At 40.2% G+C, this 26,718-nt stretch overlaps 2 protein-coding genes across 3 annotated transcripts in view; one reads left to right on the top strand and one right to left on the bottom strand.

Moving 5' to 3' along the window:
- adgrl1a (adhesion G protein-coupled receptor L1a) overlaps window positions 1–8,942 on the bottom strand; it is a 154,267-nt gene extending 145,325 nt beyond the window's left edge. For both annotated transcript variants that reach the window (XM_084371691.1, XM_084371693.1), the window contains exons 1-3: window positions 8,725–8,942; window positions 7,887–7,970; window positions 3,386–3,561 (exon numbers count right to left, since the gene is read on the bottom strand). The gene's annotated coding sequence lies outside the window, so the exon portion shown is untranslated. The remainder of the gene's footprint in view (window positions 1–3,385; window positions 3,562–7,886; window positions 7,971–8,724) is intronic.
- Window positions 8,943–15,505: 6,563 nt separating this feature from the next.
- Window positions 15,506–25,604, top strand: adgre5a (adhesion G protein-coupled receptor E5a). The gene is made up of 19 exons (XM_084372125.1): window positions 15,506–15,847; window positions 18,287–18,367; window positions 18,880–19,050; window positions 19,166–19,318; window positions 19,530–19,676; window positions 19,921–20,043; window positions 20,178–20,221; window positions 20,315–20,419; window positions 20,678–20,831; window positions 21,566–21,688; window positions 21,801–21,991; window positions 22,086–22,250; window positions 22,352–22,546; window positions 22,822–23,039; window positions 23,141–23,201; window positions 23,304–23,395; window positions 23,544–23,712; window positions 23,801–23,896; window positions 24,678–25,604. The coding sequence occupies exons 1-19, from the start codon at window positions 15,817–15,819 to the stop codon at window positions 24,717–24,719; spliced, it is 2,361 nt and encodes a 786-aa protein (XP_084228251.1). The 5' UTR covers window positions 15,506–15,816; the 3' UTR covers window positions 24,720–25,604.
- The last annotated feature ends 1,114 nt before the right edge of the window (window positions 25,605–26,718 follow it).

Below are 26,718 nucleotides of genomic sequence, written 5' to 3'. Positions count from 1 at the left end.
CGTTCTGATAGATATGCATCCAAACTCCTGGGAAAAGACAAAGGCATGTTCAGCCAGGCTGCTGTGAGCTCAAATGAGATGAAGCCCAATGCAGATTGCATACCTCAACCCTGGCTGAGAGAGATTGGCCACAGAGCCGCGGCACCGGGCCAGCTCTTTGTGCCGAGCAAAGGAATGGAAAACAGATGCCACATAAAATGCCCTGGCATGGGGGCTGTATATTGATTCATTTGCTGTATTTTCTCTCTTTAAACAATGCTGCTTTATTACTTAGCTAAATATGCTGTATGGTTGCATGAGCATGCACACACTGTGGAGTGTGGACTGTGTGCGTACGTGTGTGTGTTTATGCTCTGATGAGTATCTAAGCTCCTTTGTGTACGTACCCATTCCAAAATTTTCTCTCTGGTGCAGCAATTGAAAAAGTTGAAAGGCCAGCATAGTAGCAAGTTCTAAGTGTCTATAATTAAACTGCACACAGCTTCTGTTTAAGATCGGCAGGTAAATATATCCTAGTGTAATCTTCGACAGTGATAATGCTTCTCTGCTACTTCTCTTGTTATCTGAAGTGCAAGAAACAGGTGAGGTGCCCCCCAGAGAAAGAAGATCAACATCCTCCTGAGCTCCAGGTCAGACCGGGAGTGACTCATAAACACAATCTGTCTGTATGTTTTACTTTTCTCACATAATACAGAAGCATCTTCTCCTCAGGTTACATTTGATCACCCTTTTCCTTTGTAAGGAGAATCTATATTCCCTCTTATGGTGCCTTTTTTCTCTCATTCTGTGTAAATGCCTTCCACTTGGCTCTCAGATGATGTCCCTCTGTCTCTTATCGTCTGCATCCACTCTCACACTCCACTCCATTCACATCGTTCCCTTCACATCACAGAGGTTCATAGCTGTCTCATAAATGTCAAGCTCTCAGTTTTCTAAGATATTGCTTGATGCCCGCTACCTCATGTTGTTTGCAACTCTCTGTGAGGGGAGGAGGTGGCGGAGGGCTTTTTTTTTTTTTTTCCTCGTTTTTTTGGCAGGATTGGAAGGGGCGGAAGGGGTAATGAAAAGGTATGTGTGACGAATTGAGGCAAAGGGCGAGGAGGCAAGCTGTGTGGCAATGAAGAGAGGAGAGGAGATGAGGGCACAGCAGAGGGGGGAAAGTCTGTGGAAAAATGCAGAGTTGAAGGGTTTGGAAGAGCAGAATCAGCACTTATGCAAACACTCTGAGCAGCTAGCCGAACACACACACGCACACACTGACACACACACACCTGTACACAGCCATCCAGCGAGGTTTGCTGTAGCACCGTTACGAATATCTTCCATATCAGGATGTCATACTGGGTAGAGTCGGTTCTTGGAACAGCGACTCCCTGTTGCGCTGTGAGGCTATTACATGGTCTAACAGAGCTCGACTAATAACATGGACCGGATCAGCCACTTCCCACTTCCTCCTCAGATCATCACGTATCACAGGAGTTTGGGCATTTTTACCACCCACTCATGCCAGAGACCTCTCTCAACCCTAATCCTACACAGAGCAACACACACACAGTCGGCGTTGTCTTCCATTTTTCTTATAAACCTCGTAACCTCCTCCATACACTGCATATATCCCATAAAGCATAAATCAATTGTTGCCATCGGTCAGTTGGCGACCCTCCACTGTCAGTGTTTTATTGTGCTTTGTTTGGATGTTTGTTGCCGTTAATCTGTTTGAATAGCTGTGGGGGGCTTTCCAAAAGCACTTCCCCCTGAATTTACTGTCTTGGTGGCTGAGCACACATCTGTCTTTTCCTCAAACAGAATTTGCACCCAAATTCACAGTCCAAATCCTACGCACATAAACACCTCCAAACTCCCAATCCCCAAATCCCTGTTTGGTAATTGTGTGAGCATGCATGTGTGTTAGTGTATTGTGGGGCTGAGATGTCTGCTATTGCGCTCGCCTCTGAATGGGCGATTTCTTTTTTTTTTTTCAGTTTGTGTTTTGTACTGTGCTGCTGATTGAATCAATTCTATTGACTGACCTGAGCGATAAAGAGAGATGACACGTGAAAATCATTGTATTAAACAGTACGGTCTTATCGACTCTCATAATGTTGCAATTGCACCAAGCTGAAGTGTCTCCCTGATTAGGTTTTAGATCGCATGCGCTGCTGCCATGGCTTTTAAAAGGGATCCTTAAGCTTCGCTTCAGTGCTTTCTGTGGCGCAAAATGAAGCTACAACAACAGAGCAGAGAATAAAGGCGTCGTTGCTCTCTTTCTTTCTTCAAAGACCGCTCTGCTCTTCTTCTACAGCCAGATAGAGGCGGTGATTTGGCGGGCGTTTGCAAGGTAAACATGAGTAGCAGTATTACAAACAGTTTAATCAGTCTGCTACGGTTTTTCCATGTGTATATGTTAGTGCCAGACAACGCGTTTGGCTTCAGGTGGCACAAGATTGCAACAGAGGTTGGAAACTGACTACAGCCTATGCATATGTACAGAAAGACGTCCTTTGGGAGGCTTTAATGGAACACAAGCACCAGGCTGTATGGATTTATTGCAAGTGGTGACACATTAACTGCCAAGTGTGTTTTCACCAGGATGGAGCATTTTACACAAGACACACCCGCAGGCATAATGTCTGTCGCTTTGCCTCTGTCTGTCTCTCTCCCCGTCTCTCATTCCAACATGTCCACACACACACACACACACACACACACACACACACACACACACACACACACACACACACACACACACACACACACACACACACACACACACACACTCCTGTCAAGCCCCTCCCTTCCCTCAGTCCTCCATTTTTTCCCTCCATCAACTCAGTGACACCCAGCAGTGGGCCGTGACATTACAGAAAAACAGAGCAAGGGAAGGAGGGAGAAGAGGGGGAATGGGTTGGCTGAGGGAAAGAGATGGAGGAACATTGCAGGAAAAGAGGTATAGAAATTGTGGAGGCGAAGAGGGAGATATTTAAAGAAGGGGTTAGGAGGGTGTGAGCTTGAAAAAAGATTGAGAGGGAGCAAGTGGTGGAGTGAGAAGTAAGTGGGGGACATGTAAGTGATTTCCTCAATGTCATGAGGCAACATGGGGGCGGCTGCAGCCACGGGTGAAGGAGCGGTGAAGCAAGCTTGATGGCCTACACATCTGATGAGAGGAACTGGTCCCCTTGAAAGAAAGAGCTCAATAATTCAAAGGGAGGTGGAAAAAGAGAGAGTGGAGCAGAAGGAGGCGACAGAATGGGAGCTGCTGGCTGTTTAGAATATGCTGTATTTAGAGGGTTGGAGGGCGAGTGTTGATCGCTCACAGGTCAGAAATTATCAATCACCACCAGCACCACTCGTGCTGCATGTGCATGACAGGCATGCCAGAAAATACCTTGCAGGTGTGCCAGCGTTTGTGGTCCAGCGGCAGAATTCCTGGCGCAGTTTGCAGTGCATCGAAATCTGTCGCGCTTTGTTCCCAGGTAAGCTCTTTGTGCAGGACATCACTTTGGAACAATTCATTCACACTGGCAGCCGCGCACTATGGCCACAATCAGAGCTGCCACCAGCCTACAGTGCAGACGCAAGCAGGGGAATTATACTCTTATGAAAACCACAGGAATCCATTCAGGGCACCAATGCTCAATACACAAGTCCTTTCTGTATAGGAAACACTGTCATTTGTCCCAGCCAGCACAGCGTTGAGAAGGAAAGCGAAGACAATTTGCTGAAGGTATAGCATAGTGAACTTTAATTTTCCTTGTGAGAGGTAAAACACCCAGCACTTACATAGCATGTAATGAGGGTGACACGGTAGGAAAAAGGAATGAAGGGACATTAATTCAGAGATTTTGCTCTTAGCTAAATTAATGTTGAGCAGGGAGAGAATTAAAAAGAGGTCACAGTGGGTGAAGCTGTGACAAGAGGACACAGATTACAATTCTTCATAATGCAGTAGCTTTAAATTTATTTCTAGGGGCCAAATTCTATTCTCACCGTGTTGAAAAGTTTTAGAAATCTGGAATTGTTCCTAAGTTGGATGATAATAGCCAAGCTAATTAGAAGCTGGCTTCAATTAAGCATTAAGCAACAAGATAATCTCAGCCATTTCTCCAACCTCTAATTTGAGCGCAGATATTCATTTATGTGAAAAATGGTATTCATTTTCCCACATACATAAATATTCATCTCAAACTCGCTGAAATGGTGCTTTTCAGCTTGATAGTTGTTCCTGACATTAAAGCTGGTGCGTGATGGGGCTGCAGTGCATCCTGCTGGTTGAGCACAAGCACAACAAGCCTCACACCCTCCCCGACTATGAGGCCACTTGACCAACTTTATCTACAGTTTGTCATTTACAGCAGGAGCTCTCTGCAAACTCAGCCCTGATTGAAGCTAAACTGGAATGTGCAGCCTGATTTTGAGCAGGACTGATAAACTCTAAAGCTCTATTACTTTTTCCTCGCTCTGAGGCTGAATTGGATCTTTGACTTGTGGAGTTTAAAGCCTTTGGAACTGGCAAACACATTAGTTGTTATCACGACTAACCTACCGCTGCAGCGAACTATTTGTTCTTGAGGCATCTCCCAAAGCAATTCCTCTGACAAGTGTTGATGTCCAAATGAATTATTCTCTATTAATCCCACACAGACAAATGCTTGTTTATGCAGGGGCTTGAGAAGCAGTTGGATGAATACAGACAAATGTGTAAAGTCTACAAACATCAACAAATCTTCACATCTAAGATGTGAGTTCAAAGGAATTTTTAAATACTTACGAGAACAGAGTGCACATGCAGATACCAAACTGAGGTCTGGGTTTTGGGAGTGCAACTAATATACCTGACAATATACCTGACAATTAGTGTGACTCACAGCAGTGAGTCACACTAATTGTCATACATTTTGATAATAAGTTAAGTTTTGTGTGAGGACAGCCACAAACATAAAAAGAAAAAGATAAAGATTCATACACAAGCTTAAAAATGGGGTCATACGTCTTACGCATTAAGTTCTGCGTGATTCAACCCTCTAGCAGACTCTGACTTTGGCTTTCCCCCTCAACTGCATTTTCAAAGTACTTCCATTTTTATAGTGTAAGCAGAAAATGTTAGCCTCTGCACTCCAGTGGATCTAAACACCTTTCGCACTCAGGACTCCTTAAAGACCTATGGGTGCAACTCTGGGTGATATTCTCTTTCCACATGCATGCATGGACACAACTAATGGTATGAACTTATGAACACTACTGAGGATAGTGCAATGCAATTATCCTAATGTTATTATGTATAAGGATTTGATCATTTATCCCTTGAGCAGCCCCGCAGCATTTTGTTTATTCATGCTCTTCAAAAGGCGAAAACACATTTACATTCAAACTGTAAACGCGTGCAATCAAATGATGGCATAATCAAGTTCAAATATGTTTCATACAATATGAAGTACATCAGTCTATGATTATTAACTTAGTGATGTTGAATGGGTCTAGAGGGGCTCACTTTAAGACAAATGGGCTATCCTGGGCTTGCTGCTGACAGTACTGAATGCTTAAATCCACATTAGCCACAGACATCAGCGCTAGTGTGCAACCGCTGAGGCGTTAGTGGTTCAGACTGGCTTCGGATACAGTGCTTATTCACAAATATCCCCAATAATACAAGCATAATTAACTAATAATCATATTAATGTAATTATTTGGGGGGTAACCTTTTTCAAACTTAACAGATAATCTTGCGAGTTCTCACAGTAATTTTTTGAAATGCTTCGTTCTCTACTGAGGAGCACTTCTCCACTCACACACAGTGTTTACGTATTCTGTTGGCTTAGTAAGAACATAAATATCCTCATTATTAACGATTAAGCTACCATCCCTCAACCACTGTGCATCAAATGGACTTCATAAAGCATAGATTTCTCTAAGTTAATCAGGCTAATAGCCTCAAAGACTTTAGTAAACAGTATTTTTTATGAAATATTTTACAAATATAACGCAATGCAATAAACTACATTACCCGTAACTTCGGGTGCAGCAGTAGGATGTGACAGCTTTAATGGGGGTGTTATAATGTCTGAGAATGTGGCCATTAACATGATTACTGATCTATTCAAATATAATGCAATAGTCCAAACTGGTGTACTCTGGAATAAAAAGTGCAAAGTGCATTGAGACTGACTGACATTCATAGACGTTTTATGAACAGCATACATCAACAGAGTCTGTTAGGAGAGGTAGAGAATTTGTTTGGGAAAGTCCTGGTCAAGAATGCTGATTACAACTGTTGTGTTTCATGCTGGGATAAAAGAGAACAATGAAATGATGAAATTATAAAGACCTACTTTCGTGATTCATCAACAAACTTAACAGGACTGACACTTAGTTCTACCTGCATGTCTGTTTTTGCTACAACATTAAGATATATTGTATAGGTTATGGTACCATGATAAATGTCTAAAATACCAGCAGCTATAGCATCGATCCTTAGGAGAATCATACTGTGGTGCTGCTAGCTTTCTGGTTTCTACATGTTTTCATTCCTGTCCAAGTATAGGAGTAGTTTGGCTAGAGCCTGAGGCGAGGAGAAGTAGTCCATGTGGATAAAAGCTTTACCAGGGATGAACTTTCCACAGTTTTCTCCTGGAGGAGTGTAACCTCAGTGGCCCAGTGCAGTCTCTCTGCATGATATGCAATAGTCCTTGTGGATGGAGTTCACCAAGGCCAGGTAGATTTTCTACCCCTGGCACTTTCACTCTGTATTCATATTCACAGACCGGGGGAGGTCTGTAGGTGTGAATATGTATCCAGAGTCTTACATTCCAGTAGTTTATTTGGCAGTATACACTCCATCTGCAAATGATGCAGCAGACCTGACTGTTTTTGTGCGTGACAAAAGAAAACCTCTCCTTGGCTGCCCTGATAATGACAGCACAGAGCAGGATAATATCTGCGTCATGTCTCTAATTCATGGCCTAACTGATCTTATTATTCAGACCAGATTGCATTGAAATATGATTCAAAATTCATCCACATCCATTTCTGAGAGGGTGGCAGTGAGCCTTGGAGCAAATTAGAGGAGTCCAGTTCAATCTCTCTGTGGGGAATTAAAAGGGCATCTGCCAGTCTGCACAGCTCTCCATTAGCCCAAAAATGACACTCTTTAATGTTGAATTAGGAGTCCAAGTCAAAAAGGCCGAGGACCTTTTCTTCAGACATTGGTAGGTTGTTGAGGACTCTTAATGATGTAGTAAAGAAAAAATAAAGTAAAAAGTACACTTAAAGGTTAAAAGTGGGTAAATTAATATATATTCTGAGTAACCATTACATTTTTCTAAAGAGGCAGGTAAAGTTCTGGGTACTTGTCTGTGCCAGAGTCTGTGCATCCAACTGATTATCAATCATCAGAACTTGAGTCAGCCAGTAAAGAGAACAAAACTTAAACAGAAGTGCCCAACAATAAAGAAAATGGGCTATGCACTGGATGGCGGAGCAACAACCTTTAGCCAATTAAGCCGCATAACCTTATAGAATTGATTGCAGAATAAAGCATCATCAATGCAGACAGTAGATGTTCGGGCCTAAACAATGTAAGCTCCTCAACAGCTGCAGCTCACAAACATACATTAAAGCAAAAAGAGAGCTTGCACAGTCATTACACACCACGCTATGTTGCAATACAAGGCAGTGGTTGTTGAAGAGTGACTAATTGGGGTACTCGCTAGTATGAACTGCTGTGTGAGTTTTGTGCACAGCGAACTCCACCTCTCCACAATCTGCTCCACATTTAGGGCTGGCCCTTGGAAATTTTCAAACGAGATTTTGTTTAGCGATCAGTCCCAGTCCCAGCACAACCACCAAATCACACACTAAATGAACACTCACATTAACAACAAATCTCTTACTTTATTTCAATTAGCAGCAGTCAAGTCAGCTGGTAGATGGTCCTGGTGCAGCATAGGTTGCTTCAAAATATTTCAAGGACACCCCTGAAAAGATTATACGTTGGGCAGGAAGACATTACATGGATATGTTATCTGTATCTTCCAGGCCTATTTATATCCACACAACAAATACAAGTTTCATCCAAATATGTAAAACACTCAATTATCCAAAGATATGATCCACAAAAATACAAGAATCTTTTCTTTATTTTTTTTATACAAATACAAATTAATACAAAAAATGTAACTGATGTGCTGCACAGATAGTTTATAGCTATTGCTAATTTTCAACTCCCTAGTTGGGCTTTTACATGTAAGACATAAAATGTACAGCTTTCAGTATTATAAAATCACAATACATCAACAAACATATAACCTACATCAAACTACAGTAAGCTAAACATGGACACAGCTCTGGTTTTATTTTAGCCAGGGCTTGCAGTTGCCATTCACCATGCTCCTCTGTTTCTGTCTTGTAATTTTAACATAGCAAGAAAGCAAATGGTTGACCTGAAACAACTTGGTAGCAGCTAGTTGACATACAAAGCTAGCGTTTATAAGTTAGCCTATAGATGATGCCTGAAATCCTAATAACTTACTGATGCTAACTAGTAAAGTGAGTAAAATCAGAGCATTGGAAAGCAGCTAACATGTCAGCTAGCCTTACTATGGAGGAAGTTATTTGACGCTTCCTACTGACGTTAGCTAGCCAGGTTACAGTAAAATGAACTGTGGCTGTATTCTGTTTAGCGTTAATTCATTCAAAACACGACTTTAATCAGATTCAACAGTCACATACCTTTATCCTGTATTCTTTTTTCCATCTCCATATTTCTCTTCGTTTGCTCTTGGGGTGACCGGTCCTAAACTTCCTGCTAGGCCTTAACGTTATTTTCTGTGTAACGTGACATAATGAGGCAATAACAATAACATCGCTCGGTCCATCAGAAGAAGTTTCTCATGGAGATTTATTGCTGCAGTAACAGGCAGAGTCAACAAGATGGCGCTGCTCCATGACTGCTACTACCTTGTTACCATGGCTACAAAGATCCCGACGTGAACAAGTCGGCACCTGAAGGGAGCGACACACAGGTGTAAGTAATAACATTAATGAAGGCTCTGTCTGTTTAGAGACATTATATAATGTTATGCAATGAAAACACTTGTGCTGATTAAAGACGCGCAACGATGTGTTTTCAAGTTTCTAAAGATTGGTCCCCCCCCTCCATATGCCTCACAGTGGTTTGGTCCACTGCCAATCAACCGCCACCTCACACACCTGTCTCTGTGGAGCGTCTCTCTTTAGGGTGGAGCTGGCGGACCATGGTAAGTAGATATTTTGCAAAAGAAAAAAGAAAATGTTATTTTTTTAATTACTAAAATTATCAACACAATGTAAAGATGATGTATTGTGCTCCAGAGATATCTACTGAAGTTAGCATGCTAACCAGCTAGCCTGTCCTGTCTGACTGACTGTACCACTTTGTTCCTCAAGAGGCGATAGTGAGTTTCTGTAGAGTTCATTCTGCTCTCAGTCCAACAGCAGCAGGTGGTTACTTCACTGTATGCTTCCCCCAACTTGTTTGGAGTATGAATTTGACAGGTGGTCAGTTCTTATATATAGCAACATGATGAAGAAATTGGCATTTTGTGCAATTTGCCCCCCACAGTTTCTGAGTGCGACACCGCAGTTGTAAATACAAATCCCAGGTCTGTAACAATTTGTGAGACATAATGTAGGTCCTAAAGTCAAACATAACTGATTACATCATAACAGTATTATGTCTTGAAAAGTTGTATGTTGAAGTAAACATTGTGTTACATAGTGCAGAGACAAGTGATGGGGGGACGGAGTTGCTGAGACAGAGACAACATCCATCATATGACAAGCCACTGTACCTTTTTTACGTTTTATTACGTCTTATTTTAAGGTAAAAAAAAATAAAAACAGCAAAATGTTGCTTTAAGTAAAATTACAGATTTCTCGATACATGCTGGGATTAGTTAAAATGCTCATACAAGTACACATCAATGACCTTGTTAGAGTAATTAAACTAAATGTACTTCCTTACTTCCGCCTGTGTTTGTTTGCATGTTGATTAACAGAGGGTTAAGAAAGACAGCAAGGACTAGTTGACTAAAGCAGAAATTGATGCAAAATCCTCAGATTGCACATAGCTGCTGCATAGTTCAACCAACTACTCTTACTGTTGTTATGTTAAATCTGCCACAAATTGTACCTGTGCTACACAGAAGGAAAAATTAAGGAACATTTCCAATAATAAGATAATTAAATGCATTAACATGTGACTATGAAATATATGTCTTGCTGCAGGGGATTCTGGATGTTTTAAGTTTACAGTATACAAGGTACAAAATGTACCATGTGCTGTGTTAGAGTTTCGTCACATACCAAATAATAATCTAGCCCAATTTGACTAAAACTAACACAGTCTTAAATATTTAGTTTTGGACCTGGGAGAGTTAACATGAAACATAGTTTGATCATTTGCCCTGGGGCGGCCCTCTGGCTTTGGTACTGCACATTGAACCAGCAAAGTGTTAAATGCTTAAATCAGCATCTTCAAGAGTTTTCCCTCAACTTGCTGAATTTGCTGAGATAGTGAATCCGCCATATTTCCAACCCAATAACAGGAAGTAAATTGTTGTCCCACATTGCGCCTGATAAGAATAATTCTCAACACTGAAAATTATCTTACTTCTATTATGGTCTGCACTGAGAGCCCGCCTGCCCCCATCTCCACCACCAAGAAGAATTACTTTTTTTCTTTTCTTGTAATCAAACATGAAAGTTGTGCAATCGATGCATCGTCAGCTATAGATTGCGAGAATTAAAAAGCAGGGTGGTGCTGCAGGGACATACAGTAGAGACTAAAATGCAGCAATTGAGATAGTTACATCCACTCGACATGCAATGTTTCCAGCCTTTTCAGTTCAATTATAGGAGTGTCTTATAATGATGTAATGTAATACACATATTTATCCACTAGAGGGTACTATTTCACTATAACACAACCTTCGCAATGAGCAGCAACAATCCATTTTGTTTGGCACTCTGAGCAGGTTTGAGGTATGTTCTCACCAAGACAAAGTGCATTAAAAACCCATTTTCTTTTCTTTATTTTTTTTGGAAGCACAAAAAAGCAGAGCCACAAAAAATAGAAAGCACAAGAGTAGCTCTTGATACCTCTCCCAAATGGATTGCAAATCTTTTAATATATGGCTACCACATCCAAGCAGCTGAACTTGAGAGTTAAATTAAAACATTTTTTATAGTTGTAAAAATGTCTTTTAATTTCTTTTAAGGCTTTTTTTCCAAGCAAGCCATTCATCTATACGCCAAAGTCATCAGTTATACAGATACATGTAATTCATGTGGTCAGATTCAAATTCAAATTTTTATTTGTAAGGCACTTGGTGTGTTACAGCTGAAGAAGTGTCAGAGAAATACTAAATTTAGTAAATTACAAAGCCACCATCACCCTCCACCCATGAAGTTGTTAAAAGTTGTCAGTACAATTCAAGCAGCAAGAAAAAAAAGTCCTCAGTAGGTGTGACAAGTTGGTCACCGCTTCCTCCACTGTACTAAGAACTCTGCTTAAAGGTGTATGGGAGGGAAAGCATCGGCTTAGTTCCTCTATATGCATGAGAATATTTTTCACAGCTACATAAGGGAAATGTCTTTTTGCACACATTGTTGCATTTAGCAAAGCATAGGGTGCTGTGCACTGCATTCAATAGCATGTGTTTGGTTATAATTAGATATCGTTCTCACACATTCAACAATCATTCACATGGAAACTTTCCACATAATATTTGAAAAATATACAAAACAGTAAACTGAACTTGGTCAACCTTGAACTGTGAATGCTGTCATGAACAAATATAATGAACCAACAGTAACCTGAAATAACCCTGGATGAATTTCTCAGTAGGAATGTTTCATTAACACTGAAAGAAACTGCAGGACTGAACAGATCAGTCTGCCCTCATGTTTTACGTACACAGTAAAACATGAGGGCACAGTTATGCAGTAAGCTTTATTTAACTTTCAGAAACAGGCAAGTGTTTTATAAAAATGTTTGCAAAAAACATCAATTAAAAAACACAGACTAAAGTAAAAGGATAATATACATTTACAAATAAGCACTTCAATAAAAAACAAAACAGAATATAGCCTTACTGTAGCAAAAATAATTATAAAAGCATGTGTTTTAAACACATGTAAAGCAGTTTGGCTATTTTCAAAGAAAGAAAGCAGAAGGGGAAAAAAGGGGAAATGGAATTTTGACAGTAAAACTATTCTCAAGGTTTTACTGACTTTATATTTTCCAACGACGAGCACAAAGGTCACATAAGGAACAAGTAGGAGAGAGAAAGGAAAGTGTGACAACTGACTTTATTTTATAGGCCCATAGCTCTCTCTGCTACCGTAACCAAACGAGAACGGTTGGCTGACAGAATCTCACAGTTCTGCCAGCAACACCCTTATGTGGTTCATAAACTAAAAGGCCGGCATATTGCTTAACCACTATCCATCACTGTCCATCCAGCAGTTTCCCGAAAAAATATATTATTACAGTATATACAAAACATATTTTCCAAGGCGGGTAGTGAATGAGTGCTGCTGGTGCAAGAGGAAGTAATTGTACAATGCTGTATAATCCCCCTTTTTTAAAGTCGCTCTAACTGGTCAGATAAACTTGCATGTGGAAGGACTTAAACATTATTCCACACCGCGGTACCCATCGTGATTACATCATAAGTGTCGCAGCTGTCTATGAAAATAGAACATTTTAACATGACTAAGTCTCATTCATCACTGTTACACGGAGTGGTTCGACCAGACTACTCCAGTCTCCAATCTGACCTTTTTGTTCAGGGTTGTCAGGAAGTTGTTGAGACAGCTGGGCCACATTGAGGTCCCTCCTCATTGTTTGAGAATCCAGCAAGAAGTAGAAAGAAAGAAAACAAACACAGCCAACACAAACCATCCAAAACTCTATATGTGCACTATCTTGGTTCGGGCAGGAAGAAGGTCGTGAGATAACAGGATAAGCACTGGATGCTTGCCATGATCATATTGGCTGGAAATCACTCTTTGAGAAAGAAGCCAGAATTAAACTGTAGTGACACAGTTAGCCAAGTCGAGTGGAACGGATTCATTATTTGAATACAGAGTAGCCATTGTACAGAAGTGATATCCAGGCTTTGACCTCAATAGCCCATGCAAGGACTCGTCAAGCTCAGCACAGTTCAGATTGGGGAGTGATTGTAATACCATCCCCCTAAAAATTCATTACACACAGAGCCTGACATTGACTATATTGCGAATATTATGTGTGGGTCAGTGGCAGCAGTTGGTGTTCAGTGACTCTAGTAATAGGCCTGTTGTAAATAAGTTGCATTTTGTTGCATTTATACGAAACTTGATTGCCAAGTGTGTTGATTATGATCAGTTGTGAGAAAGAGTGCAGTAACGTGTATTGTATCTGTGGTACTCAAGTCATTTTGTCAAGTCAGACAAGTCCATAGTCATTTTTTCTTGAGTCAAGTGAAGTAAAGTCATAGGCTAAGTCAAGTCAAGTTGAGTTGTTGGTTAAGGCAAGCCAAGTCTTAAGTCAAGTCTCCCCCCAGATTCTGCAGTCTCACCTGCACTATCTGGTCTTTACGAAGACAAAACCAATATTTCTTTATTTCTTCTCTATCCCCTCCCTTTCACTTTGAATAGTTAAATACTGTAAAGTCATCAAAACGGTGACTCAAGTCGACACCGCACTGCAAAGGTCATTGAGATTCGCCCACTTCATAGAGTACACGATGTACTCTGAGTGAGTTTTTCATTAAAAAAGTCCCCACAAAGTCCCTTGTGCATCACCTCGAGTTCCACTTTTTGTTCTTTGTGCAGTACATAACTATTGTCTTTACAAAAAAAGGCACTTAGTGTCTTTGTGTTTCAGAGATACAGAGTGTTTCATGTTGTTGCTCATGGTCACCTTTTAAGACAGCTCTGATTTCCTGTCTCCTCGTCTTCCTGTGTGCTTTTACATTCAGTCTTGGTTTCATTTCTTTTTTTTGTTTTGTTTTGACACTAAGCAAAGACTCATCCACCAGCATCTACCCAACCCAGCAGCTACAATACAAATACGATGACCATCATGGTCAGCTCATGTTTGATGTTTGTATGATGTTAACTTTTTGTGAAAGAACTTGAAGAGGTTTAGTTTCTTCAAGTAGCAGAAGAAACAAGATATGAATCTTACATTCATATTTAAGAACTTGTATCACGCCGGATGTGTTGCACACAAGACACCTTTTGATGTCTGCAAACTGCAAGTAATTTCTTATACATATAGATGCACACTATAGGCCTATTTTACAGATGGGGATTTTTTTTAACAGGTCATGCTAATGTCAGTATATTTCAAGGTTCCTCTGTGAGCATGCTCTCTAACACTACCAGTCCCTAAAGGCCCGCTGTCTTTCAACCAAATGCTCCATGTCACACAAATCCCAGAGCCCACCTCATTGTTTAGAAGTGTGAAATAATGTAATAACCACCCTGCCTGTCAGTGAGCCTTTGTACTGTGTGTTCAGACCTGAAAATGACCTTTCCACTGTGAGCTGGAAACAAGAAAAGATGGTGAAAATTTAACGTTTTGTTTTGTTCTCTTCCATTTGGTTGCTCTTATAAATTCCTACAGCACTTCCTCAGATTCTTATAGCTCAAATCAGTACAAGTCCCAGAAGCATGCGTAAATAAAGTCATATAAAGGGTGGTGACACCTCGTGACATAGGCTGACTGAACATAAAAAATGTGTGATGAGGAAAGAACATTATGTCTCTTCTTGCCCAGGCTTTCTCAGAAGTGCATGTGTTCATACTGACATTCATTTGACAGACACTTTCAAAGACTTGTGATAGACGCTCTGAAGTAGCAGTTTGCACCGTTTTTGTTGTTCTTCAGCGAACATTAACCCATGACCTTACTGATTTACTTCATCTGCACTTTTATTTAAAGAAGTACAGTAGGTCTTCCCTCTGGGAATGGAGCATTGTAAAAATACACTCCAAATGAAGCTCAACACTGTTACTATTGTTACATTGTTTTAGACATGGAGGCAAAAGCTATACATATGTCATCGCCATAGTTAGCCAGCTGAGTGCAGAAACTTTGCTTTTGGGAGGGTATACCCACCAGTAGAACAATGGCCAGTCTGACGGTCAAAACTCCACTTGACCCCCCCGTCTGTCCTCCAACAAGCAACAGTCCAACAGAGAGGGAAGATACAGAGAGATGAGCAAAGACAGAGAGCAGAAACAGAAATTACTTGTGCTAAAGCACTCTTTAGTAACGCCTGGTTGTCATGGAAACAGAGTCCAGTGTGCGGGCACAGCTGTTTCCTCTCCTCTATCGCCGAGCCCCAACAAAACCAGAAGTTGAAAACTCCTGGCTGTCCTCCCCAGCAAACCTCAGAGGCGTGATTCAGAGAGAGAGAGAGAAACCCCTCCCAGAAAAAAACTTGCGTCATCTCAGCATGTCACCTCCAGTAGTGAGAGCAGACGAAGATTCAAAGGGGAGAAACAGACACAGGCTGTGAGGGAAAGGAGAGGTCGTCATATGATATGAGAGTCTACTGATTCCAGCATTTTTATATATATTTTATTTGCTAGCATCAGCACATACTGTCGCTACTTTTTCCATAGCCATTAGCCTTACTGGTGTATACAGTACTTTACGTTTAAGTTACAGACACAACTCGGGAAACTTCGGAAGCTGCACTGTCTAAATGTAGACAGTTCCCAGGTTTTTATTTTGGTTGTTTAAACTTTCCTCACACAAATCTGGACAGAGTTTCCCTCTTCACCATGCCGGGCCGGTGGAACCTCCTGATACTGGGTGAGTCACATCTGTCATCCATCTGCACAGCAGTAAGGATGGAAATTCATCTGCTGAGAAAGTTTGAAAATGCTCTGTGCTTCAGGGAGGGAAACTGTCTGGCTGCAGTAGCCTGAAAACTTTTAAGAATAGATATTTATATCTCGTTCAAGTTGAAATCTGCCATTTTGTATCACACTTTTGATATTTAACATACTGTATACTGCCAGTATACATACACATTTTAAAGGGAATAACTGTCGAATAATGATGACCAAAGTGGTATACAGAGAAATTTTAAATACAATTAAAGGGTAAAGGTAAATTTATTTGTCATTTTACAACACCAGGGTTGTAAAATGAATGAGAAGCTGCTCCATATACTGGCGGTACTGTATGGTAACGGATACTTCTGTATCTTCTGCCAGGCATTACATAATTCCATTTTACATTACATACTGTAACCGCTGCGATAGAAAAAAATTAAAACAATTGTATATAATCATGCTTATTTTGATTCATGTTTTATTACTTAAACAACTTTCCACTGAGATCAAATCTGACAGGAATCTTAAGTCTTGACAACGAATAATTATAATAGTGAGAATCTCACAATCTCCCAGCTTTTAATGAGAGTCACTCTGCAGCAGTTGGGTCTGAAGTCTATGGGTGTGGGAAAAGAGCCCCAATAAATTAGGAGTAAAGGAAAGAGAGATGCTAAACACAGCAGCTTTTCTTCAAACAACCCGCTATCAGGGCCCCACTGCTCAAAGGACCTCTGTTCTACTGCTTTTAAAGTGATATTTATACACTATGAGCTCATCGTACAACACCCACTTGTCACCTGACAGTGACCACAAGCATACACTTCTGCCCTCAGAGAAGGAAACTGCGTGTGTTGCTATGAGTAACAACACTTGTATCACTCAATCTGATACCAGTGGAACATTTCATAACGCAATGATCACAATCTTGGTTAACCACTTTTTTTACTTAATATTATCTAAGCCCAATCACAGGAATAAATGTCAGCCAAGTACATATCCGCAAAAACCAAAGATGAAAAGTTAAAACTGGATGTTTCAAAACCATAGATGAGTTAACACTGAACGTTATGTTGCAACTTTCCATTTAGGTTGAGTTATCTTTTTCTCTTTTGTCACAACACTGTGTGTATGCTCTGTTTAGGTTTAGGGACAAAAACTAGCCACTCGGTCAGGGTTGGGAAAACATCATGGTTTCGGCTTTAGATACCAGTTTTGGTCGCCACAAACACTGCTGGAAATGTCTCCATGCATCCTTGAAAATATCCAATGGTGTGACTTGTGAATGTGATATGCCACGTTTGGCGCACATGTCAGCCATGGACGTTACTGTAGTTTGCAGAAATGTTAACTGCTAACATAATATCCTCATGACTTGGCTAGTTATCCTGTTAATGTAAGTCAGTCCTATTTGGATGAGTTCCCTCCTTAAGTTAGATTTTAAGTCATCAGTTCTTCCAAACCACCAAAAACATGCTGAATGTTGCTTAAAACCTAATATCTACTTTTATCTGGCCGACACATTTTACTGGGAACTTTTTTCTTCCAAAGATTAAAAAAAAATTGTTGACAGCGAAGTTTGTTTTCAAAAGTACAAAAGTTCGTTCACCTCCATTTTACGAGTGTTGCAGCAGATTCTTGAGCAGCAAATGTTATCTGCCAGGCCAGATAACTGGGAACATACCTCTTTGTGATTTGGATGAAATTACACTTTACTTTAACAATGACCGAGCTACATTTACCATTTTAAGGGTATACTGTATTCATTTTACAAACTGACCGTGGAAAAAAATAACTGGACACTTTCTTCCTGTTTCCTTTTACTTTACATTACACCCATCTGGTGTCGTTTAGGCGACCGCAGAGGACTGACTCTGCACTCTCATAGCCTGAGGATGTAATGCTATTTTATGACTGTGCCATGCCAGCTGATGTTTCCTTACACATACACATAGGAAGCAGAGTTCTCCTGACATCCATGTGTTCATTTTAAATTATGGTGCAAATGCTGTTGGAACAATCTGAGGAAATGAGGGTGGAGAATGAGGAAATTCACCTTTTCTCAGGACAGTTCTGGTCTGATTTGTGTGGTCAAACTGATCCTTTAATGTCCCCTGTAGCTCAGTGGTTCTCAAACGTATTTCACTAAAATCCTCCCCTGATGTTTTTGATTAGCTTTCCCATTTCTTTCTCAATGATTGATAGAAATTGTGGGTTTGGGGGCATGGACTTTTTTCAGCTTCTGAAAGGCGGCATTTTGGAAAAAGTTTGAGAACCACTTCTCTAGCTACACAAATTATCTTTGATTTATTTTTTTAAAAAGTGTGTCAGTGTAGATTAAGCATAGGTCTGGTCAGATGTTGCATTAATGTTCACAATAAAACTGTAGATTAACAGTTGCCTGCTTTCTTTTCAGCTCTGTACCTCTCCTGCGTTGTGGTCCTGTCCAAGTCATCCTGTCCTAATGGATTTAAGCGTTCCAAGAAAGAATGCATCGGTATGAAAAACAATCTCACCTTAACACATAACCCACTGTGTAAAGACCAGCAGGTTGTGGCATGTGTGCTTTGTTTGTACATTACTCATCCTTGCTTTTGGAAAAAAGAAACCAAAAGAAAAGAATATTAACCGTGATGGAATGTAATGAAGTACATTTACTTGAGTACTGTACATAAGTACAGTTTTGAGAACTTATACCTGACTCAAGTATTTCCATTTTATTCTATTTGATATTTCTGCTCCACTACATTTTGGAAACCAAAAACCAGCTACTTTTACTTTGTTAAAGACTTGAGTTGTTCTTCATCTGTTGCTAAATGATTCATGTTAAATCAGATGGTATTAATTGCGTTTGATGTATTACTAGCACACATTTTCGTTATTTAAAGAGTCTACTGTAAAATTAAAACTTGAAGGAGTTTGGTTAGCCATACTCGCAGGTATACATTCATCCAGGCAGTTATTTATATGATAATCATCTTTGTTACATTCCTGTGTCCTTTTATTAAGATTTCGATGAATGTGCTGAGGATGAAGACTATCCTGAGCTACCTGGGCCCTGTGGAGAGAATGCAGTCTGTCGCAACACAATTGGCAGCTTTTACTGTCAATGTAATAATGGTTTTATATCATCAACAAACACAAAGAATTTTTCAGCTAGTACGTCTGCAACATGTAAAGGTAAGTTATCTTGTGTGTTTATTTAACTATGGCAGGGACTTTTAATGACCGTATCATTGAGGTTTTACTGCTGCCATGTAAGTAAAAACGTTCTTTCTTTGTCTTTTTCTTTAAGATATCAATGAGTGTTTGGACAACACGGACTTATGTGGACCCAATGCCAAATGTTTCAACGCAATTCCACATTATTCCTGCATCTGTGATGATGGATTCGTTTCCACTACTGGAGAGGAACGGTTCGGCAATGGTGACAATGTGACATGTAGAGGTAAGATACTCGTCAGTACCCCCTCACTATAAAATAACACGGTGGTAGGTTATTTATATGGTATGTATGTATGTATACTTGTTCCTCTTCTCTGTGCTGCAGTGACATTATGCAAATATGATTTATATATAGTTTATGGTGAGAACATTGATGGCTGAGTGATTGTTTCTTTCCTCCACTATTGTTAAATATTGTCTTCCTGCTCACATAGATGTAAACGAATGTGAAGAGGAGAAGTTTTGTGGGCAGAATGCGAGATGCATCAACACACTGGGCAGCCATCTCTGTGTCTGTAATCCTGGCTTTGGACTGAAATCTGGCGGATCTAACTTCTCTGCTGGTCAGGAGCAATGTGAAGGTGAGGGCTATAACACGATGCTGCAAAATACTTTAAATATTAGATTTTCCGAAGTTCTGAATATTAGGACAGGCAAGAATATTCTGTGCAGTACATTGAGATGATTACAATCCATAACATGCTGGTCTGAGGTCTGCTTTATGTTTTTATGCATTACCAGGATATTTGATTTTCCATTAGTTATAACTGAAACACACAGTGTAACCATTTTCTCTTTTCTCTCCCTGGTTTGTTTCTCTTTTAGACAAATGTATGGTTGACGAGACAATATGCGGAAACGGAACGTGCCACCATGGAGCCAGCGGCCATTACTGTGCATGCCACGCAGGGTTCACTAACTATGGCAACAACCAGTCGAAGTGCACTGGTAAGAACACAGTAACACTCAACTTTTTCCAACATCCATTACTGAACCGGTGTTTGTTCAGTTAATATATAAACAGAACAGAAACAGATTATCAGCAAGCACATGTAATGAAACCAAACATCCTGTTTCCTCAGCGTTAGACTGTGATGTTTTCAAAGACATGAACAATCTGACAGAGGTAAAGTTCCAGAAACACTTTTATAACCGTCCATTACATATGTTTAAAATGTCCATCACCTCATACTTATGTGTCATTTTTCCTTATATCTAGGAATCTCACGTTGCACGTGATCTTTTGATGCTGTTGAAAAAAGGCTGCCTGGAGCTTACAGAAAGTGAGGATCCAAGAGAACTGGATGGAGATGACATACTGAAGGTATTTCTTCACAGAAATGAATTGAAAATCCATTAGATTATGTAAAAAAATCAGTTCCTCACAGGCAGCACAGAAACAGGAAGTCCCGCCCCCTTCAAGCTCTGTCACATGTTCAGATATCTCTGCTCAACTCAGACGGTTTATGTTGACCTGAGGTGGTATGCAGCCTGAAAGTCTGCCTCGGTCTGACTCTGTCTCCTGTTTCTCCGTGCAAATGCTCATGTTTCTCTCTCTACCCCTCCTCTCCTGTGGCTGTAGAGACTGTTGTCTGCGATCGACGAGCTCTTGTCCGGCAAACCCTTCAAAGATAACAGGAAAGTCTCCACCTTTCTGAACCTGGTGGAGAACACTCTGAGGCTCATAGGACCTTTCATTACGCCACCTGGGACGCAGAGATCCACCAATCACACAGGTTAAATATAAATTGACACAAAGTGAAGCACTTGAGTTTGTCTTGCTTTCTTTGCTTTTGTTTCTCATTCACAAAGACACGTACAAGCGTTCAGTCAGAGCTCTTCATTCAATGACTGAAGCCAAGTTTCCACCCAAAGTAGCCAGACCTTTTTGTCCCAGGAACTACTTTTCCTTGAGCCTTTCCTTTCTGCTTTTCCACTGCTTTATAAAGACCAGTGAAACAAATGATTCCACTGACGTATGAAAAAGCAACGGCTGTTTTTACGCAGCATTTTTGCGAGCTGCTATACAACAACGATGGCGGCAATTAAAGCAACAGGCAACTGTCATTTTTTTTTTGACTCTGTAACAACAACAAGCATGTGGGAGATTCAAGTCGTGCTGCTGTCGATCACAAACTCGACGCTGATGTGTCGAAGCACAATGTACTGAAAACAACCTGATTTGTGGTTGTAGATTTTTTTTAAATGTGGATGAAAGGCAAAGCTTCAAGTTTCTACTCGGTTCTCAGTCATCCAGGTCATGGTAAATCACCTAGAACTACTCAGAAATGTTCAGTGGGTTATAATGATGTCCCCAGAACTTAATTTAGACCCTGGCACCTGTGGTGGTTCATAGTCTCTGGGTTGTTACCATGGAAACATTGCTAAACACCTATCACCTTCTTATTTGCTGAAGCAGACAGACGATGTATGTTGATCAAAAACTGATCTTTGTATTGTATGGGTTCAGAGCTGGATCTGCTGGTGCAAACGGGGGCTAACATACCTCAGGGACCTGTAACTTTATCATCTAAGCAAGCCCATCTGGACATCCAGTTGGAGACAGCTGCTGGAGATCTCTCCAATTACCCTGGTAATGATAATGCCTGCAATTAACACATTTGTAACCACTTTCATTTAGACATGACCTACGAATGTAATGAATGTCCAATTAATCCAGTGTTATCCTTCTGTGATTGTGAAAGGCTTTACTGCAGTGTCCTTGCTGAGCTATGGAAACCTGAACGACTCTGCGGACGGCTTTTTTAGTGGGATGAAACCAAAAGCGAACCAAAGCTTTAAGATCAACTCTAAAGTTGTGACAGTCACCGTCAGTAACAGAAACACCAGTCACCTCGAAGAGCCAGTCCAATTAACTTTCTATCACCTGAACCAGGTATGATATAGTTTTTATTTATCATGGATCACAATCTTTCACTGCATGAAAATATTGTTTGTATAATGGTCATTATCTCTATTTTGTTTCACAGACCAATGAATCCAGCCACACCTGTGTGTTCTGGGATTCCTCTGAGGGAAATGGGACGTGGTCTGATCGTGGATGCAGCGTGGTGAAGTCCAACTCTGAACACACTGTGTGCTCCTGCAACCACCTGAGCAGCTTCGCAGTGCTCATGGCGCTCTATGAGATGGAGGTTAAAACTCTACGTGATGATACATAGTTCAGACATAAAAGTCGAAGCTTCAGTCTGTTTCTGTTTTCTGTAATGTCACCCTCCTCTCTCTCCCCCAACAGGACAGGTTTGAGTTGCAGCTGATCACCTGGGTGGGTCTGTCCCTTTCATTAATTTGCCTGTTCATCTGCATCCTGACGTTCTCATTGATCCGCTCCATCCAAAGCCCAAGGACCAGCATCCACCTGCACCTCTGCATCAGCCTCTTCATCGCCATCCTTATCTTCCTTGCAGGCATCTCTCGTACAGAGAGTAAGGTAAATACGATTGTGAAATAAAAGCTTGCGCAGTCAAAATGCCTGCATTGTCCAGATGAGCGCAGTAATATTTCTGACACCCTTGAATAGAGCAGAGGAATAGATACTGAGTAACAGCACAGCTACTGAATGATTTATTATGTGGGTGCTGTAGATTTATAAACTAAAATTCAGCAAGAAGTTTCTCCCTATTTCTTTCTCCCCATTTCTCTGCATCCTTTGTCCTTTTCTCACTGCTGTCACCCTGATCCTCATCTCTCTCCTCGCTGCATTAGGTTGGCTGTGCAGTGGTAGCAGGGCTGCTGCATTTCTTCTACCTGGCAGCATTTTGCTGGATGTGTCTGGAGGGCATTCAACTCTTCAGGATGGTAGTCCTGGTCTTTAACACCAACTTCAAAACCCTTTACATGATGGCAGGAGGCTATGGAGTCCCAGCTGTGATTGTCGGTATCTCTGCCCTAGTTAATTCCAAGGGATACGGCACTAAGAGATAGTAAGTTCTCTCTTCTGATGCTGATCTTGTTGAATTTTGAAGTGAATTCAGGGTTATGTTGACATATAATCGGCTCCATAAACTCTCAATATTCATTTCAGCTGCTGGTTGAACTTAGAATCCATTTGGAGTTTCTTTGGTCCTGCCTGTGTCATCATCTTTGTGAGTAAAAAAATTATTATCGAAATGAAAAATATCTAAAACTGCCTTCAGTGCTTTAAAAAAATAATTATTTTTTTAATCTTGACTTCTATCTCCTTTCAGGTCAACATTTTCTTCTTTCTCATCACGGTGTGGAAGTTGGCGCAGAAGTTCTCAAGTTTAAACCCTGACCTGGACAATCTGCAGAAAATAAAGTGAGTTTGTTTCATACGTGTGTATGGACAAGGTCTGCATGTGTGTGTAAACATGTCAGCATATATTTCCTATATTACTGCTTAGTAAGCTGTTTCCTGTTGAGGAGCCTCACATGTGACAAGTGTGTGTCTTTGTTGCCTCCTGCAGGGCGTTCACCATCACTGCAGTGGCTCAGCTGTGTGTGTTGGGCACCATGTGGATCTTTGGTTGTTTCCAGTTTGAGGAGGGCACAATTGCCATGTCCTACCTGTTCACCATCTTTGGCAGCCTTCAAGGGGTTATGCTCTTCGTCATGCACTGCCTTTTTTCCAAACAGGTCGGTCACGATCCTCTCAGAAACAAAGAAGAAAGTCTGCTGCTTTTTTCTGATGTCAAAACTCAATTTGTATTTATTCTGATTTTAGGTGAGGGAAGAGTATGGAAACATCCTGTCCAGGTTCTGTGCGCCGAGGAAGAAGAGCTACTCAGAGTTCAGTACTTCGTACTCCAGCAAAGCTCAGGTAAGCAGATATTTATATGGGTTAAACTGTAAGATCCAATCAATCATTCATTTTATCACAATGCAACATAGTTCCTACTTTATTTGGCTACCATACAGTATCTACTTTCATAGAAGTACAAAAAAATAATAAAATAAGATACTTTAAAGGTGGCGTGAGCGATTCTGAAGAAAAACAGTCGGTGTTGAGTCTCATTCCAAGGTTGTGAAATACTGAATCAACAACAATTGCAATACACTGTAAAATTATATGACACATTTCTTATGCGTGCGGACAGTTTATCACTTTATCTGTAATGAGATTGCCTGAGAAACCGGGGTTAAGTCACGAAAGTTGAATTCTGAAAACCTTCCAAAAGCAAATACATAAGTCTTTTTCAGGGTTTGAAGATGATGAGGTATTCAGGGTTCAGCAGTCACAGATTATTAGTGTGAATGGGATTATTTAATCGGATTACAAAAACAACAAACCATAGTCAGACCAAACTACATTTGAAAACTTTTTTAATGAATATGAATATGCCAAATATGTCCTACTGTATATAAAAGTAACTAACTCTTCAAAAATTGGAGTTTTTGTTATCCAATCAATCACATTACTGATTACAAAAATAGTCGTGTCATTTGTTCTCAGTAACTTCAAAGTAATCTGACCCAACCCAGGCGGTAATACAGGTTTGAGGTGAAGTGTGTTGTATGTTGTAACAGCGCAGAGCCTGCCCTGATATTAAAAGTGTCTGTCGTGACTTAATAGCTTGTCTCTCTCCTTTGTGGTTCTTCAGGCATCCAGGAGCACCCGGGACACTGGAGAGTCTCACATCTGAGGAGCTAAACGGTGACGTGGGAGAAAAATCCGATTTATTCTTGAAGACTGCCATCTCAGATATTTGGTAAACTGCTGTCCTGCCATTTGTAGCCAATGCACCCGTTTGTTTTACTGCAAAACGTTGTAAATAGTATCTTTCCACAGTTTTATTTACTTTGTTGTTAATGAGCTGGTCTTTGTATTTTAAGATATTGAAATGGAACTGTTGGTTGTTATATTTTTTTTTTTTACAAATTAGGGATTTCATTCAAAATGAGAAAATAAGAAATGACATTTCACATGAGTATCACCATAATAAGACTATTCTGCCTTCAAAAACTGAATGTTTTGATATTGAAGCAAAGCTATTATGATCCCATGATCCCACTAACTGGAGTATTTAATACTTTGTAAATAATGTCCCTTATTTTGAAATATAAATCTCCAAATGTTAAGTTTTTTGTTATTAAGGGAAAAAAAGATGATATTTATGAAGACCTGTTTAATCAGGTGTATGTAAAATGGCTCGTTGTGTCCTCCAGGTACTTTATTCAACAAGCAATGACAATCTGAAAGATATTTCTGAGTCAAACACGGTTTTTCTTTATAACTTGTCCACAACATTTAAATTGATATATGACCAACAAAGAAGAGGACTATAATGAGAAAATAATGTTTCAAATGTATGTTTGTGTATATATTGATGGGAAATATCTAATGTATTACAGAAAGTGATGCAATCCTGCTGTTTCACCTTGCTGTAACATGTTTTTGTTTTATATCTAAATATATTTGAAAGAGTTTTTATTTACCAAGTACAAATTACAAGTGTTTTAAAACTTGAATGTTCAAAAAATGCCTATCCTGCAAGCTTTAAATGAAATAAATATTCTGTTGTACTTCATGCTTGAAGTCTCTCTTGAATTATTTTACTCAAAACATGAATTTGATTTGAACTGCTGAAGGACAAATACATGTTTTTCTTTAAAGTTATTTATGTCAGAGGCCAGATTTAGCAGAAATAATAACAAACTAATGGTGTCAGTAAACCAATGCAATGATCATTTCTCTTCCACCTTCCTGTCTAACACTGTTGCATAACTCTTTATGTATCTGGCTGATTTACTGAAAAGATAGAAACCGTTACATGTACAGCGGAAATAACCTCAAACATAATCTCTTCTTCCGTCCTGTTTATGTGAGATACAGACATGATGGGCTCACAAAACAGCTCTGAAGTCTCAAAATTGGTAATTACATTATGAGTAAACAAACCTTGAGTTGTCCTGAAAACATTTTTGTTGGTTGTAGTTTTGCCTCTTTAAACATTTACAAACCTTGGTTTGTAAAGTCACTACTCATATATCTTTTTGCATACCACACGCTGAGGATTATTTTTGAATCCGAGTCTATTTTTTTATCTAATATTTTCTGAAATATCTGTCAGGGAGATGTTCAGTGTAGGATCAGAGTACCTCATTCTTCCAAGGTCCCACAAGTATACCAGAAACCCACGAGGCACCTCATCATCATCATCATGTCTCTGTGCTTATGTTTATGTGACCAACAGTGGATGATAATCATCATAGCACGAGTTGAATAACAAACTTAAATTATTTTCATTTCACTGATAATTTGAGAAAGAAAATGACAGAATGTTCATGACAAATGACTTTTTTCACTGTTCAACTACTTGCCGAGCACTGGATAAATGCTACAAAATGAAAGTGATGGCTGAGGTCCCCTCTGGTTCAAAAGATCAGCAGGGGAGATGAAAAGATGGAAGAAACACATCCAGTGGGGGAAGTCGGATGGAAAATGCCTGTCCAGCATGTGCAGATAAATAGCTGCCAAGCCTCCGGAGAGAGAGAGACAGCCGGACCGGGAGAAAGAAACTGCCAGAGAGGAAGAGGGGGCAAAGAAAGGGAGGAGAAGAAGAGCAAATGATTGTGAACCATAGTGATAACTGAATGTTGTAAATCAGGCAGCTCTGCAGTCGAGAGACGCGTTTGTTCTCT

This window comes from Pagrus pagrus (genome assembly GCF_965226575.1).
Source record: "Pagrus pagrus genome assembly, chromosome: 13".
NCBI classification, from domain to species: domain Eukaryota; kingdom Metazoa; phylum Chordata; class Actinopteri; order Spariformes; family Sparidae; genus Pagrus; species Pagrus pagrus.
Note: the sequence above shows the minus strand (reverse complement) of the source record. Positions and strands in the feature narration are given on the sequence as shown.

Coding starts and splice junctions, on each gene's coding strand:
- adgre5a (XM_084372125.1), top strand. CDS start 15,817: ATGCCGGGCCGGTGGAACCTCCTGATACTGG. Junction 23,040..23,140: donor GGATACGGCACTAAGAGATA/GTAAGTTCTCTC, acceptor TATTCATTTCAG/CTGCTGGTTGAACTTAGAAT. Junction 23,897..24,677: donor CGTACTCCAGCAAAGCTCAG/GTAAGCAGATAT, acceptor GTGGTTCTTCAG/GCATCCAGGAGCACCCGGGA.